The 18,340-nt window shown below is 47.9% G+C and overlaps 1 protein-coding gene across 1 annotated transcript in view; it reads left to right on the top strand.

Moving 5' to 3' along the window:
* FAM83F (family with sequence similarity 83 member F) overlaps positions 1 to 18,340 on the top strand; it is a 109,335-nt gene that overhangs the window by 30,433 nt on the left and 60,562 nt on the right. Inside the window, exons 2-4 of the mRNA XM_069231285.1 lie at positions 6,717 to 6,884; positions 7,797 to 7,918; positions 16,828 to 17,594. Of these exons, the coding sequence (XP_069087386.1) occupies positions 6,717 to 6,884; positions 7,797 to 7,918; positions 16,828 to 17,594 (1,057 nt within the window). The remainder of the gene's footprint in view (positions 1 to 6,716; positions 6,885 to 7,796; positions 7,919 to 16,827; positions 17,595 to 18,340) is intronic.

Below are 18,340 nucleotides of genomic sequence, written 5' to 3'. Positions count from 1 at the left end.
GCTCCCTTTGTGTCACTGTCTAGAGGGAGTTCACAGCATCCCAACTGTCAGTCTGACCCAGACGTGGAATACACAAGCAGGCAGAAGCACAGAATGTTTAAGCAAGAAAATGCTCACTTTCTAAAACTAGCATCTTTAAACTGACAATCTAAAAACCAACTTTACCAAAATATGTAGTTTTAAATTGTGAGTTCAGAGACCCCAAAGTCCATTTCTCTATCTGCTCCCAATGGGGAACTGAGCTTAAATATATTTAAAGACAGTCCCTATGTTAACCTATGGGAGGGATAAGCCTTGCTTTTGGCAGTATTTTACTATCAGGACATGTAAAACACACCAGTACATGTTAAATACACTGCACCCTGCCCATGGGGCCACCTAGGGCCTACCTTAGGGGTGCCTTACTTGTAGTAAAAGGGAAGATTTGGGCCTGGCAAGTGGGTACACTTGCCAGGTCGAATTAGCAGTGCAAGACTGCACCTCAGACACTGCAGTGGCAGGTCTGAGACATGTTTACAGGGCTACTCATCTGGGTGGCACAATCAGTCCTGCTGGCCCACTAGTAGTATTTGATTTACAGGCCCTTGGCACCTCTGGTGCACTTTACTAGGGACTTACCAGTAAATAAAATATGCCAATCATGAATAAACCAATCACCAATACAATTTACATAATGAGCACTTGCACTTTAGCACTGATCTGCAGTGGTAACGTGTGCAGAGACAATAAACCAGCAAAAACAAATCAGAAAAAATAGGAGGAAGAAGGCAAAATGTTTGGGGCTAACCCCGCAAAAAGGGCCATTTCCAACAGTCAACCTTCAGATCCTTCAAAGACAACCTAATGCTTGAACTTATCTCTCACCCTATTAACGCCACATCGAATGCTAACACCCTTCTTAACAACTTCAACAATTTGTTTGAAAAGCTGTGTGAATTTCCACACCCCAATTACACCATGAAGGTACAAGCCAAAGCCATCAGCATCCAGATACACTAAAGATCTTCCTAACAATAAACAATTCATCCACAGGCAAAAGAGAATGGGAGAAAAACAAAACTCCTGAGGACATCTTGATGCTAAAGTCCATCCATCCAACTCAGAGACAGCTTATCAGACCAGGAAAACCAAGGTGCTGTACCAATACCATAAATGAAGCCACCAATATAAGCAGAACGCTGTTCAAGACAATCCAACACCGCAGCAACTCCCTGACAGAGCAGCCTATTCCACAGTCGACAGAAAGATGCAATGCCATCAACCTCTTCTTCAGTGAAAAAATACAGAAGATCGGAGGCACATCGACAGCACCAAACTTGATTCAATTCCTACACCCACCTCTTCTCACATAATTATTCCTTGTTTAGCCTTTGAAACCTTATACCTCCCAGATCGTGATGACGTACTCAACTGCCACAAAGCCACTTCTTATGAAGATGATATTTTACCATTGTCTTTCATTAAAACTCTCTATGAGATGTTCTCTTAAGTCTACTTACCATTGCCAAGGTCTCCCTCACACAAGGCATCTTCCTATATGAGCTCAAGACTGGTCAGATCCCCCCACTCCTAAAGAAGCCTACACTAGGCCAGTTGACCTTGCCAACTACAGTACCATCACCTATCTACCAATCATTAGGCAGAGTGTTTAAAAATTAGTCTGTGTTCAACTACAAGACCACATCAATGCTAATCATCCCCTGAACAATCAGTGCAGTCTAGCTTTGGATTTTGCTACAGCACAGGGACCGCAACCTTACACATGGCAAACAATGACCTTTTGACCACAGATGAAGATGACCCCTGCCTCCTGATATTGCTGGAGTTTTAAGCTGCCTTCGACACAGTCAACCATCCCCACCCTGACACATACATTGAGTCTCAAATGGGATTCACCAGCAATGTCCTTCACTGGTTCTCCTCCTACCTTTCCAATCAACACCAGTTTGTTCACATGGGACTTCCAGGTCACAAAAGATCCCTATTGCCTGTGGAGTCCCCCAGTGTTCCATACTGTCTCCTGTCATCTTCCAGCTATGCATGGAGTCAACTGGTGTTCTATGTGCAGATAACAGTAACAATACTCACCAAACTGAAGATGATACATAACTCTATTTTAAAGCCTCTTCTCTATCTCTGGTGAATCTCGGTACACTTAAAGCCAGGATACCATCAGAATGCAGACTAAGAAATGTAAAAAATAAAAAATAGAACAAGATACAATGTTTTTGCATCTATGCACCCAGAATCTACCACAACATCCCATTATCCATCAGGTCCGCAACAAGGACCACTGCTCCAGTTTCAGAAAGAGTTGGTCTCCCCACTTTAAGGAGCACTACTTCATAATGCATTAACCATCCATGACCCACCTTCATCACCTTTTACTTGTTGACTTTTTGCTTGTCTTTGACAAAGTAGAGCACTCTGTTGCCTTTTGGCTCCGTTCACACTGTAGAAATACAATATGCACACATACATAATGAGCGACAAAAAGCTGAAGCCAGGCACCAGTCAGATTTCTGGCTCTGGCTGAGTTTGAGGTAATCTTCGAACCTCAACCCCAAAACGAGCCACGTTTTCACAATGAAACCACGTTCGAATCCCAGCCTTGGTTAAGCGTACTGTGGGCCATATTTATACTCCGTTTGCGCCGAAATTGCGTCGTTTTTTTTGACGCAATTTCGACGCAAAACTAACGCCAACTAACGCCATATTTATACTATGGCGTTAGAGGCGAATAGCGCCAAAGTTCCCGGAATGTGCGTCATTTTTTAGCGTGAACCCCTTCCTTGCGTTAATGATATGCAAGGGAGGCGTTCCCGTCTAAAAAATGACTCCCAGGCCTTTACGTGGTATTTATACTCCCGGGCAAAAGAGACGCCCGGGAGTTGGCGTGGCTAAAAACGGCGCATTTGCGCCACTTTTTAACGCCTGCTCAGGGCAGGCGTTAAGGGGCCTGTGGGCTCAAAATGAGCCCACAGGTGCCCTCCCATGCCCCCAGGGACCCCCCCTGCCACCCTTGCCCACCCCAGGAGGACCCCCAAGGATGGAGGGACCCACCCCAGGGACATTCAGGTAAGTTCAGGTAAGTATAATTTTTTTTTTTTTATATATTTTTTTGGTGGCATAGGGGGGCCTGATTTGTGCCCCCCTACATGCCACTATGCCCAATGACCATGCCCAGGGGACAGAAGTCCCCTGGGCATGGCCATTGGGCAAGGGGGCATGACTCCTATCTTTACAATGATAGGAGTCATGTTGATGGGGGATGGGCGTCGAAAATAAATGGCGCAAGTCGGGTTAAGACGATTTTTTCGACGTAACCTGACTTGCCCCATTTTAAGACGCCCATGCGCCATTTTCCCCCTACGCCGGCGCTGTCTGGTCTACGTGGTTTTTTCCCACGCAAACCAGGCAGCGCCGGTCTGATTGCGCCGTCTAATGCCATTCCATAAATACGGCGCCCGCATGGCGCTTCAGAATGGCGTTAGACGGCGCAAAACTTTTTGACGCTAAACTGCGTTAGCGCAGTTTAGCGTCAAAAAGTATAAATATGGGCCTGTGAATCCAGGCAATCTCCCTGTGCCGGAATAGAGTTGTGACATAATCAGTGCCTGTTGTGAAGCACTCTTGCAAGGTTTACTCTATGTACAACTGTATGTAAAAAAAAAATGAATTCTGCCTGTCAGCCATGTTCTAAGCTCACAAGCCTTGTCTGGGCTATCCTGTTATTTAGTTGCCTAGCACACCTATAACATATATAGATATAACTACACTAATGGCATTTTGTCTGAGCAGTCACTGGACTGCCTCCAGGCACCTGCTGTTGTGTTTATTATTCTGGCTCGGGGCCCCGCAGGAAACTGGTCGGACTTTTCAAATGCAACGAGGCAAAATTTAACAGGAACAAGGAAATGTGCCTGGTTCCGTGACGGTATAGCAAAGTAGCCAAATAGTAAAGTCATAGAGGCACCGTGTGGAAACCGGAACAGGAGATCAAAGCCTTCAGAAAAGACTGTGTGAACTGCGAGATTCAAATATCCAACATCTCGTCCTTACTCGGTAGAGACATGCCAAAATGAACAAAGCTAGAAACATTTCAGTCAATAATTTAATACATTGGTTTACATTTTCAAATGGAAATAGTAACCTCCAGCTGTAATGTCGAACGTGGATACAAACCGTAGCTACTTCGGCTTGCCTCGTGGGGCCCCTTGCACTGCTCGAGCCACCCCTTTGCTAAGGGACCAGGAAAAAGTTTTTGTTGCACCTTTCGTCCGTTTTTTCAGTTTTTGATAGCACACACTCAACCCGAAGGTATTGGAGCGTTTTAAATGTGCACCAATTACACAAGAACACATTTATTTTTGGTAGGCACGAGATTAAGGTCCTCATTTGACCCTGGCAGTCTTTTGACCGCCAGAGTTAAAGTGGCTGTATCACAGCCAATAGGCTGGAGGTGTACACTGCCACATTATCAGTGTGGTGGGATCTCCATTCATACCGCCATGGCGGTATGAACCGCCGGGCCGGAGATGTTCATCTCCGACCCGGTGGTCCACACAAGACCGCCAGCGGTATAATGAGCCAGCCTATCGCCATGGTTTCCTCGGTGGTAGCACCGTCATGAAAACCATGGCGGTAGGGCTATCGGGGCGAATTCCTTCCCTGTCACCGGTAGAAGGCTCCTCCACCCCCCAGCAATCACCTAACCCCCACCCTGACCCAACCCCCCTAGATTCATAGTGCCACCAACCCCTCCAATCCCCTAGAGTCACAGCGACCCCCCAATCCCACCCCCCTCACACATGCACACACACACACACACCCACATGCACCACGCATACACCTATTCACTTATACTTCCATACACTAATTCACTCACATACATCTATACACGCATTCACTCACACTCAGCCATACACGCATTCACTCACACATACTCACGCATTCAGTGATGCATCCACACTTACATGCTCACATGCATAAACACTGACATGCAGATCCGCACTCTGTGACATTCATACACGCATTCACTCACATGAATACAACCACGCTTACACCACAACACTCACAGACGCATTCACACACGTACATACACACATGCAGACACCACGCACTGACACACAACACCCCCCACCCTCCCACCTCCCTCCCCTGTCAGACACCTGACTTACCTTGTTCGGCGAGGGGGTCGTCCGGCAGGGAACAGGAAGGGACGCTGCTACCGACGGCAGCACCCCAACAGCAGGACACCACCAGGCCGTAATTTTGGTCATAACACGGCTGATGGAGTCCTTCTGGGGGGGGCGGTGCAGGTGGTAGGACCGCCCAGGTGCCTCCAACCATCGGCATGGCTGCTGCCGGATTTTTGCCCAAGCTGTGGCAGAAATCTGGCAGTATCCATAATATGGCGGGCTCTCGACCGCCAGTACTGGCAGTCTCCTAGCCCCAGTGGCTTTGGCAGTCTCGCTTTGAGACCGCCAAAGTCATATTGAGGGCCTAAGTGATTTGCCCAGCATCAAAGGATATTGAGTCAGCACCGAGACTTGAACCTGGTTCCCCAGCTTCAAAGTCAGCAGCTCTGACCATTATGCCACATCCTCTCAACGTGGTTAAAGCCTCCGTGCCCTTCCAGGGGGAGATCTTCTCTTATGGTTTGTGTCTTACATCCCTGTAGTGCGAGGTCCCTGCTTTCATTTCTACGTTTATAATGTTTTTCTCATTTACTCCAATGAGATTCAGGTGGCAGAGTGAAACCGAGCTGGGTTATATTCAGGGACGGCTCCTTCGCAATGGCATAGGAGCGTCAATAGTTCTTTGTTGTTATATCTTTCAGCTGCTGGCTAAGCCAGCAGCATGTGAAGGGAGGGGGCGAGGCTAGGTGGGAGGGGGAGGAGGAGAGAGTGCACCTGAGTGCACATGTGTGTTTGGCTGGCCGTCTTAGGCCGGCCAAACACATGCGCACTTAGGTTTTTCCAACCTGGCTGTGTGTCCAAGTCACCCAGACCAATCCTGATGCTGCTTTCATGCCAGGTGTAGCATGAAAGCAGTGCCTGGCTTGCTGGGGAGCCTGTGCTGGTGTCCCAGTCACTGCTGAGACAACAGAAGAAGAAGAGCGAGGTGTCGGGAAGAGGTCATTTTTTAAATTATATTTTATATTCTCTCCCCTTGAAATTTACGGTGGCCGCCGCTGGTTATATTTCAAGATGGCACACGGCAGAAGATGTTCTCAAGTCCTACCTAGCTTAAAGACTTTTATAGGAGAAAGAAAGTAGGGTAAGAATTCAAGTGTTAATCTGTCAGAACATCTGTTAGATACTGGAACCTGAGAGTTAGCTCTGTTCTCTGAAGTTCGAGTGTGTGAGGTCTATGCATCCCATCTTCAGAAGAGAACCAGGGTCACAATGCTGTTGTCTTGGACTGTAAAATCTGTGTAACCAGAGGAGTGGCGATGCTGCCAGAACCTGCACTCTGTGTAATCTGAGGTATAACCCTCTGCCCAAGGGCTTAGCGTGTAAATTCTGTGTAACCTGGAGGAAAGTTTTGCTGTCTGACCCAGTAGGATCTGTGTAATCTGATGAACACCTCAGCTGTCTAAGCTTTTAAGATTTTTGTGATCTTTGCTGTCTTATCCATTTACATCTGTGTAACCTGAAGGACAGCTCTGCTGTGTGTTTCATGTATAGATGTGGTCTCTTCCTTTCTCACAGGTGGTGGCTGTGGTCATGGACCTCTTCACAGATCGTGATGTGTTCCGGGACGTGCTGGATGCCGCATCCCGGCGGCGGGTTCCTGTCTACATGATCCTCGACCAGGAAGGGGTGAAGCTCTTCATTGAGATGTGCCAAAGTCTGGAGCTCGAACGCTACAAACTAATGGTGAGGATAGCACAGAACAGAATAGATGGGTGGGTTATGGATGGGTGCATATTATGAATAGATAGCTCATAAGCGGATGGGCATGGGTGGTAAAATGGATCAGTGAATGAATGGGTAGGTGAATAGGGGTAAATGGATGAAAGACATCACAGGTACCTCAGTAGTAGTAGGTCAGCAATTGTTTTTTTATTTGAACACATGGCCAGCATACAATTATTGGGAAAATAACCAATGCTTAGATCCCAATCTTTTCCCTCTTCTTGTTTCCATGAAAACTACTTGCAGGATCGCTACCTAATAACCTGTATGAACAGGTCCTCAGATGCCTGTTGTCAGAGGAACAAATCTAGAAGAATTGCAGAGTCCAGTGACCTGCAATACAATGTCCGTTTACTTTTACTACAGGTCTTTACCATCCTATTCCTTAGTCGTGGAGGGCTGAGCTTTCTCTACTCTTAATGCCATCCTTGGACGAGCCTGTCCTAGTGGCCCAGATCTCTATCCTCTGCTACCTTTAATATCAGGAATGACCAGGCCAGTCTTAGTTGTCTGAAGCTCTATGCTCGCCCTGCCTTTAATACTAGAACTTGATCAGCCACAGACATTAGTGTTCAGCAGATCTGTGCCCTCTCTTTCTTTAATATAAAGCCTGGATAAGCTTGGCCTTGTGAACTGGAGCTAGCTCTGGTAATGCCCTTAAATTGTGTACCCTGGCATGACAAGTACGTCCCTTATGATCTGGCCTATCCTTAGTGACCTGTAACTCTGGACTGTCCATGAGACCTAGTTCTGTGTGGCTGTTTGAGACTCTCCCTTTTTAGTTTCTCAGAGCCCTTGGTGGTTTCTAGGAATAAAAGGGACTGAACTAGAATATGTTGTATTCCTCTGTTTACTCTATCTTCTCTCTCTTAGAACCTCCGTGTGCGCTATGTGTCTGGGGTCGGTTTCTACATGCCATCCGGGAAGATTCCGGGCACCCTATCCCATAAGTTTATTATGGTGGATGGAGACAAAGTTGCCTTTGGTTCATTCAGGTGGGTTGTCTTCTTTGTCATTGGATGTTTGACATGGTGGACCTAGGAGACAGTAACCTTGCATGTTAAGCGATCTTCCATTGTTCAGCATGTTATCTGTTCTTTCATAATGGATGGTGGATGGTTTTGTATGTTAAACAGCCTTCCATGTTCAGTAGTTTTCCATGATTAATGGCCTTTTATTATATCTGACATTATGCTGGCTGTACTTCATCAAAAACACCTATAGAAGTTGGCCAGGCTCCCAGTGTTTGTTCTGAGACAGATTCGTACATTCCTCTGATAAAAGCAGTCTCAGCCTTGTGAACTTCTATCAGGTCCGCATCCCACATAATATGTTCCAGCACTGTGTGACCGTGTTTGTGTGGAGAGAAAAATAACTTCTGTGAGGGAAAAAAACCTGCGCTGCCCTGCAACTGGGCACAAAATGGAATCACTCGCTCAAAATGGAGTCAATGGTCAAGATGGAATCGATGGTTAAATCCACATAGCAATACAAAAGGATGATGACGGAGTGCTGAACAATGCAGACACCCACCCCCAGTCAAAGATCTGGGTTTAATCCATCGTTATTGTGCTCACCATGCCACCCCAGTTTGGACACAGCCATATGCAAATCAGTCTTGCCCCTGTTCCTCATTGGAACAGTTCAGCCTGAACTGCCAAGCCAGGTCCTCAATGGCAGCGGTGCTGCCCCTCGGATAATGATCCCTAAGCCTCCAGCCTTTCCCTTGCAGGTTTCCCCACCAGGGAAAGGATGGTGGAGGAGGTGCTCCGGGGCTCCCCTGGGGGCCCATGCACTTGGCATGGGCAGTGCAGAGGCCCTTGTGCAGGGCCCCATCGTGCAGGTCACTGCCTGATCAGCACGATGGGTGCAGCAGCACCCACTGCACAGAGGCATTGGTGCGGCTCCATGTGGAGCCGCCGTCAATTTCCCGGCCAGGCATTCCTGTGGGCCGGCCCGCCGGCCCACAGGAATGTTCATTATATGGCCGGCAGGGATCCGGGCAGTGATCTGCGCGACAGGTGCAGCTGCACCCACCGCACAGAGGCATATGTCCCGGCCAGGCATTCCTGTGGGCCGGCCCGCCGGCCCACAGGAATGTTCATTATACGGCTGGCAGGGATCAGGGGACGCTGGGGGCCAGTAGTTTGACCGCCAGCATGAACACGCCGGTTTCGACCGCCATGTTCATAACGAGGGCCTGAATGCCATTGGTGACACACCCATACGATGCCAACAATGAGACACAAAAAGCAGCCCTCTGGATCTCCCACCAGCGGCTTAAGACTAGGGAGGGGCAAAGAATTCTGCTCTGCTGGCTCCACAAAGTGACACAGAGTGGAGTTTTTTTTCTCAGAGAAATTGCTGAGTTGGCGAGCAAGATTTCTGAACGTGGGCGGTGGCAGCAGGTCGCTACTACCCGCTTTAAGATAGCTACCGCTCAGGTTGAGGAAGCTTCCGCTTGAGTAGAAAATCTACTTGAGTGGCAGAAAGAAGTTACTGCCCTCTGGCACTCTGCGTGATGCAGTTCGCTCTGATTTTACAATGCAGGAGAAACTCCTGGTGCTGAAAATCTGTGCAAACAGTGCGACTTACCCAAACTCCGCCACTCGCGGAACTCTTCATAGCGTGGAAGAGTTTTTTCGACACTTCACGGAGTTCCATGTAACGGAACTTAGTGAGCTATCCCCAGGCCTACTTAAGACGCACAGACACATCACAATAACAAAACAAATTGAAAACCGCTCCAACACCGCAAAAGAAATGTTAGCCATTGCGAAGGAGTTCACATCCCCCGTCGTCAGCTCCACAACCATCACCCCATCACAGGAACTCTGAGCCCAGCTCTCCTAATATTTCAGCACCAAAATCACCACCATATACAACAACTTGAAGCTCAACGCAACCTCTCCACACTCCCGGTCCTCCAGTCTGATGACAGAGAAACTCAAGAAACCACCCTCACATGCTGGCCGACCACCGATCCTCAGGAAACTGCCACCATGATGCGCTCCTTCATGTCAAGAGCTGCCTCAGACCCATGCCCACACTTCATCTTCACAACAAAGGACTTAATCCTGTCTGCAATGCCCTCACACCGGTCCTCAACAACTCTCTCTCACCACAGCCACCTTCCTAAACTCTTGGAAACATGCCACTATCCTACCTCTCTTGAAAAAAACCTGTAGCTGACCAAAAAATACTGGTGAACTACAGTCCCATCTCCCTCCTCCAATATCCAGCCAAACTCTTGAAAAAATCATCAACAAGCAATTGTCAATCATAGCATTTGTAAAAAACAGATAAAACGCAGCACTATCACCCCTAAGGGTATCTGGGCGCTGAGGGTGGCATGTCTCCAGTGAAAAGCTATGTCTTAAGTCACCTTCCGATGTCCGCTAAAGAGGGAGCTGTTCAGAGGTGGAGGAGCAGGCTGCTCCAGGACTTGGCTTCTGTGTAGGCGGATTGGCCTCCGCTGCAGCTGTGATGGATGCAAGGTGTGTGCAAGGTTTATCAAGGCAGAGCTTAGTTGTCTTGCTGGGATGTAGAATCTCATTTGATAGTTGATGTAGAATGGCCCTAGGTTGTGGAGAACCTTGTATGCGAGTGTGAGGATTTTGAATTGGCATCTCTTCTGGACAGAAAGCCAGTGGAGGTTCCTGATATGTGGGTTGATGCTTGAAGAGACTGAGGATGAGTATGGCTGCAATGTTCTGTAGAGTCTGGAGTCTTATTAGTAGCTGGGAGGACACTCCGGCGTAGAGAGCGTTGCCATTGTCGAGGTGGCTGGTGACCAGAGCGTGCATGAATGTCTTTATGGTGTTGGTAGGGACTCCTTTGAAGATTTGGTGACCACATCAATGCCAACCACTTCCTAGGCCACTCACAATCAAAATCCAGGCCAAATACCAGCACCAAGACCTCCCTCATTACCACCACTGATGAGATTCCTCTAATCATGGAAAAAGGAGACACAGCGGGACCTACGCAACCTCTCAGCTGCTTTTGAATTTGTCTCCCTTTCCATCCTCATCCAACACCCCCACAACTCCAGAATACATGGACCCTCCCTGTGTTGGATCAGCTCCTTCCTCCTAGTCTGTAAGCCTGTCCTCTGTATTTTTCCTCTGCCTCTAACCTGATTTGCAGACTGTGTCAAGGCTATTCATTCAACCTGACAGTCTTCAGTGTCTACTCAGCCCTGCTTGCCAGCATTGTCCAATACCACAGACTCAACATAATAACTTATACAGATGACACCCAGCTCATCTGCTCCAACGACACCTCCAACGCCCAAATGAAGTTCACCAACTGCATGTCAGAAGTCGCAAACTGGATGAGGACCAACTGCCTTAAACCCAACTCCAACAAGATGGAAATAGTCTTTTTTTGAAAAGAGACCTCTCTCTGGTCCTCAGCCTGGTGTCCTCAGAACTTGGATCAACAACCACCCTGTCAAACTCTGCAAGAAACCTAAGGAACTTGATAGACAAGCAGGTGTCTATCTGACCAAGTCCACACAGTCACCTCCACCTGCTTCTACGCTCTCAGACTCCTGAAGACGGTTTTCAGATGGCTCACATTAAAACCCCAAAGATTTGTCCCTCAAGCAGTCCTCATCACCTTCTAAGACTGAATATCTACTCAACTCACCAAAAGACTCTAGGTCATTCAAAATGCAGCAGTGAGATTTGTAGGAGGCTGGCCTGGCTTATAGTGGGTACCTGATGGTACTTACACCTTGTGCCAGGTCCAGTTATCCCTTATTAGTAGATTAGTAGTGTTCTAGCAGCTTAGGCTGATAGAGGTAGCTATAGTAGAGCAGCTTAGGCTGAACTAGGAGACATGCAAAGCTCCTACTATACCACTTACATCATATAGGTACTATATCATAAGAAAGACAATACCCAGAGTTACTAAAAATAAAGGTACTTTATTTTAGTGACAACGTGCCAAAAATATCTCAGAGGATATACTCCCTTAGGAGGTAAGTAAAATACACAAACTATACACACAAACTAAAAATCAGGTAAGTAAAACAGTCAGAAAATAGTGCAAACACTGTAGAATATAATAGGATGAAACAGGCCTAGGGGCAACACAAACCATATACAAAGAAAGTGAAATGCAAACCACGAATGGACCCCTAGGCTAGTGTAGTGTGTAGATGGTCGCTGAGAGTGTAAGAAAACACTAAGGGTGTCCAAGATACCCCACCCAAAGACCCTGGAAAGTAGAAGTAAAGTACTACTATTGCCCCAGAAACACACTAAATTCGTGATAGAGGATTTTGCAAAGACCACAACAGACTCCAAAGCACTGAAGACGGATTCCTGGACCTGAGGACCTGCAAAGGAAGGGGACCAAGTCCAAGAGTCGCGAAAGTATCCAGGGGGGCAGGAGCCCACTAAACCCCGCAAGAAGGTGCAAAATGGCTGCCCCCGGATGGAAGAAGCTGAAGATTCTGCTATAACGAAAGGTGCTAGGAACTTCTCCTTTGTGCAGAAGATGTCCCACAGAAGCAGAGGAAGCAGAGTTGTTTCCTTGGCAAAATACCACAAATAAGCCTTGCTAGCTGCAAGAGTCACAGTTGAAGAAAAAGGGTGCTGCCCAGGCCCAGGAAGGACCAGGATGTCGCCACTTCGGGGAGGAGAAAGAGGGGGCCCTCAGCAACGTAGAGAGCCCACGCACAAGAAGGTAGCATCCTTAGAGGTCCTTGAACATGGGTTCAAGAAGTCTGAACTTGGCGGTCATCTCAACACTACAAAAGAGGGTCCCACGAAGCCGGAGATTAACTCAGGGAGCTAAGCATCGCAGGACAGAGTGCTAGGGACCTAGGTTTGGCTGTGCATGAAGGATTTCCTGGATATGTGCACAGAAGCCATGGTAGCTGCAGTTCACACAGTGCACAGGATTACTGTCTGGAGAGGGGAGGCAAAGACTTACCTCCTCCAAATTTGAACAGTTGGGCCACTGGACAGTCTGGGTCACCTGGGTCCACCACCTGTGTTCCAGGGGCCACGCTCGTCAGGATGAGAGGGGTCCCAGTGTACCAGTGACGCTGAAGTTTGGTGCCTGCTGAAGAAGGGGGAAGAGTCCGTCAACCCACGGGAGATTTCTTCATGGCTTCCAGCGCAGGATGAAGGCAGTCAGCCCCCAAAGCATGCACCACCAGGAAACAGTTGAGAAAGCCAGCAGGATTAGGAGCTACAATGTCGCTGGTAGTCTTCTTGCTACTTTGTTGCAGTTTTGCAGGTGTCCTGGAGCAGTTAGTGGTTGATCCTTGGCAGAAGTCGAAGAGAGAGGTGAAGAGGAACTCTGGTGAATTCTTGCAAGTCGTTATCTGAGGAAAGGTCCACTGGAGAGACCCTAAATAGCCCTCAGAGGAGGATTGGCCTACCTAGTCAGGTAAGCACCTATCAGTAGGGGTCTCTGACGTCATCTGCTGGCACTGGCCACTCAGATGCCTCCAGAGTGCCCTCACACCTCTGGATCCAAAATGGCAGGTGTCTGGGACACACTGGAGGAGCTCTGGGCACCACCCCTGGGGTGGTGATGGACAGGGGAGTGGTCACTCCCCTTTCCTTTGTCCAGTTTTGACCCAGAGCAGGGACTGGGGGTTCCCTAAACTGGTGTAGACTGGCTTAATCAAGGAGGGCACCATCTGTGCCCTTCAAAGCATTTCCAGAGGCTGGGAGAGACCACCCCCCAGCCTTTAACACCTATTTCCAAAGGGAGAGAGTGTTACACCTTCTCTCAGAGGAAATTCTTTGTTCTGCCTTCCTGGGACTGAGCTGCCCAGACTCCAGGAGGGCAGAACCCTGTCTGTGTGTTGGCAGCAGCGGTAGCTGCAGGGAATACCCCAGAGATCTGGTTTGGAAGTACCTGGGGTCCATAGTGGAGCCCCAGGGATGCATGGAATTGGCTCCCCAATACCAGATTTGGAATAGGGGGACAATTCCATGATCTTAGACATGTTACATGGCCATATTCGGAGTTACCATTGTGAAGCTACATGTGTGTATTGACCTATATGTAGTGCACATGTGTAATGGTGTCCCCGCAATCACAAAGTCCGGGGAAATGGCCCTGAACTGTGTGGGGGCACCTTTGCTAGTGCAAGGGTGCCCTCACACTTAGTAACTTTGCACCTAACCTTCAGCAAGTGAAGGTTAGACATATAGGTGATTTATAAGTTACTTAAGTGCAGTGAAAATGGCTGTGAAATAACATGTGCGTTATTTCACTCATGCTGCAGTGGCAGTCCTGTGTAAAGGTTTGTCTGAGCTCCCTATGGGTGGCAAAAGAAATGCTGCAGCCCATAGGGTCTCCTGGAACCCCAATACCCTGGGTAACTAGGTACCATATACTAGGGAATTATAAGGGTGTTCCATTGTGCCAATTGACATTGGTAAAAGTGGTCACTAGCCTATAGTGACAAAGTTAAAGGCAGAGAGAGCATAAGCACTGAGGTTCTGGTTAGCAGAGCCTCAGTGACACAGTTAGTCACTGCACAGGTATATACATTCAGGCCACAAACTATGAGCACTGGGGTCCTGGCTAGCAGGATCCCAGTGAGACAGGCAAAAACAAACTTAAGTGCATGTGAAAATGGGGGTAACATACCAGGCAAGATGGTACTTTCCTACAAGATTCCCTTTCAATCTCCTACTCAGCTGTCTCATATCCAAACACCTCAGAGACCTTCAGTTGTTCCCCCATATACAAACATGTGTTTTCAAACTCCTCACTCTCACCTACAGAGCACTTCTCAACCAGGCTCATCATACCTGAACACCTGTATCAACTTCCACACCTCCAACAGACACATCTGCCAACGTCCTGCTTGCCCATGTTTCCCTCATCCAAAAAGTCAGAGGTTGTACCTTTTCTTACATGGCCCCTAAAGTCTGGACTGACCTACTGTTACATATTTGATCCTCCAACTCCCTCCTTAGAATTTCGCAAGAAATTGAAAACCTGTTTTTTTCACTATCCCCCAGTTGGGTAGCTCCCAAGACTCTTCGGTGCCAGGATACCACTCTCTCCCCCTCCCGCCCTGGGTGATTTAAGAGTTGTACAAGTCTGCATAACATTACATGACATAACAGTAGTCACTAGATGCTGCTTTGAGGGCAGAAGATCTCCTGCACTAATAATGACTCATGGCCACAGCAGTGCATAACAAAGGGGCCCCCCGCAGCACAGTACTCTGGTCTGTAAGCGCCTGAGTGAGTTCGGAAGGGAGGACCTCCATGTATGTGCGGGGGGCCCTCAAGTTTTGTTATGCCATGGAGCCACAGCATTTTCACATTGTCATATGTGAGTAACTCTTCCACAGTAACCCTAAATCAATGTCAGTCACAGAAATTCCCTCCTTACCACAAGGTCGGGCATGTGATCTGACTCAGTTATGCGGCCATGCTCGTGTTGTCACTGTGATCCTTTTTTATCCTTGCTTGCAAGTATATCTCTTTCTCAGAACCAGTTTTGCAGGTATGTTTAACTTCAGCAGGAGATGGACCCTATAGGCAGGGCCACTGGAGTTATGCAGCAGGGGAGGACCACATTAAGCAACAGGGTATGCAGCAAGAAAAGGCAGATTATGCAGCCTAATGAGACATATTTTGTTACAACGTCCTTTAATAATTTTGTAATTTTTTCACGTTACACTGGGCCAGTGGTTCAACTTATTAGTAAAGTTTAATCTTCAAATACAGTAATAGGCAATTAAAACATGACTTGTGAACCTTGGCATAGGGCTTCCACTACATGGCAGCATGAATCACTGTGATTTTTTTACAGTTTTGATCTGCCTGAGCTATAAATATTTTTTTTTGTTAATATCTGCAGATAATGCAGCAGATGATGGATTATGTGGCAAGTGCGGTAAATCCACACTTCTGTTGAAAACTCTTCGGCCGCAGAATCAGTAAATTCTTGGGGCTTTGGCAATAGGCAATGAATCCTGCATCAGCTTTAATGGTTTAATGGTCAGACATGTTGAATGCTCATAGAATACAGGGATGGAAAAGACCATTGGAGATATGATGATAGCCAGACTGTAAATATACAGGGACAAGACTTGCTTTTCTTCTGGTATCCAAACTGTAATTACATCGATCCCTCATCTTACTCATGTACAGAAGTGCAGGATAAGGGAACCCCACAGCTCGACACCTCGCCTCTACAGGACTCTGTTCTAGACATTGGCAAGACTCCCCACCTTTTGAGCAGTCATACTTCCATGACCCTAGGAACTCGTATTTCTTTTAGCGGTGGGCCATTCTCCACTGTTTAAATAAGAATTACACAAATGCAAATCTCGACCTTTTGAACCTAGTTTTACAATTAGGCAATGCGTGCCCTGACGAGTGAGACTGGCTCTAACACCTTGTTTGTTTTGTCAAAGCGGCGTGTGGTGGGTCAGCTCAGAGGAACCCTTGTACTACCACACAGTAGTCAGTTCTTGATATTGTTTACGGTAAATGCCCTCCTGGCTGTACTCTTTCAAGTGCAGTTCTGGTCCGGGGAGCTATCTTGGAGTAAGCAGAAACAGTGCCGTAAGCATGTAACCAGGAAGCCAAGTGTTCAAAAACTAGGCTACAGAGAAATTATATTCTAAAGGGCATTTCCTGAAACTACACGAGCCAGAAAGTGGTTTAGAGTGGTGCAGGTGGGAACCTTTGGCTCCCAATCTAAATAAAGCACACATTTTTGGGAGATACAACAGCTGAACTAAAATAGAATTCAAACTAAACCAAGCGGTGCCTTAGCCTATAATGTTCCCACAGTGGTGGGTGTGCTCTTCCTTGCCCCACCCGCACCTGCTTATACTTTGAAGTGTAATAAGCATTGTTGTCTCCTATTGCCCTAAATCTAACTCTTTATTTGTCACACTCAGGTTAACCTGGAGTTCCCTGCGGCTGGACCGCAACCTGATGACCTTCATCTCGGGCCAGAATGTTGAGATGTTCGACATCGAGTTCCGCGAACTCTACGCCATCTCCGAAGAGGTGAACCTCTACAAGGAGTTGAACATCCCAGACTATCGGCCAAGCCCACGACCGGGTGTTGGTAGCCGGGACTACGGTGATGGCCTGAACTATGCCCCCACTGTGGCCCGCAAGATGATCAACCCCAAGTACATGCTCGTAGTGGGGCCTGGACTGGCCCCGGGCGAGATGATTCGCTGGGGAGGTGCGCACAAGCCCCCCGCTGCCCATGGCAACCAGAGCGTGGATGATGGTGGCAGCGAGAGCCAGAAGCGCCTTGAAAAGTTTCTGGAGGACCTGGAGACGGTGAAGCAGGACAATTCAGACATCCCCCCAGTGGAGGAACCACAGGACAGGAACCTCAGAAAGAACGGCAGAAGCGCCAAGCTGAGTCCAGACTTGAGGCCTAAATGGGAGCCGGGCAAGGATGGAGGTGAGATCCTTGTCCCCAACGGAGTCACCGAGCCTAAGCAGGCCAGAGCTAGCAAGAAGTTTAGCAGCTTGTTCCGAAGGAGAAAACGAAGCAATCCTTTGCCGCAGGATCAGCTACTGGAAGGGTTTGTGGTCTTGAACAAGCCGGAGAACAACGAACTTACCCAGACCCAGAGCGTGCATGGGAGCAGTAATTTTCGGAGCATGGACAGCATCCACTTTCAGAGCAGTGAAAACAAAACAGGTGAGATTCATGAACGCAAGGGGATGCTCTCACGGTTACACATAGATTGTACACCTTACAGCAATAGGGGCCCTCGGCTTCAGCACAGAGCACACGAAACACCTGGTGTGTGCGTGTGGGGGGCAGGGTGGATGATCTCACTGTTACACAGACTGTATACCTCACAACAATGGTGTGGGGGGGGTCAGCGTCACCACAGAGTACACGAAAAAACTGGGAAGGTCACCACAGAGTACACGAAAAAAATGGGAAGGGGGGGAGGTGTCACCTCAGAATACACGAAGCACTGGGGGAGGGGGTGACGTTCTCACTGTTATACAGGCAGCATACCTATCACCAGGAGGTGTTGTATAAGTCACACAGATTGTATGCCATAATGCAAACTATAAACTTAACACTGGGGGCGCTCTCATTGTACCACCGTCTGCATACCTGACGCCAGGGATCGCTCTTATTATAATACAGATTGTATACCTAACACCAGGAGTGCTTTCACTGTCACATAGACTGATAACACAGGCATTCACTATCCTAGAGAATATACCCAATGCCAGGGAGTGCACGCATCGTCACTGAGATGGTATACCTCACACTCAGACTGTGTACTTCATAAGAGGAGCTCTAATTGTTGCACCGCGTGTAGCGTGTCTGACCTTAATAAGTAAACTTACAAAGGGACGCAAATAGGTTGATGAACCTTTTGACTCGCAATTAAGATGTTCTTACCATAGCTCCAGTACATAATC

Source organism: Pleurodeles waltl, chromosome 4_2 (assembly GCF_031143425.1).
Source record: "Pleurodeles waltl isolate 20211129_DDA chromosome 4_2, aPleWal1.hap1.20221129, whole genome shotgun sequence".
NCBI classification, from domain to species: Eukaryota; Metazoa; Chordata; class Amphibia; order Caudata; family Salamandridae; genus Pleurodeles; species Pleurodeles waltl.
The sequence above is the reverse complement of the archived record's forward strand: the minus strand, read 5'-3'. Positions and strand labels throughout refer to the sequence as shown.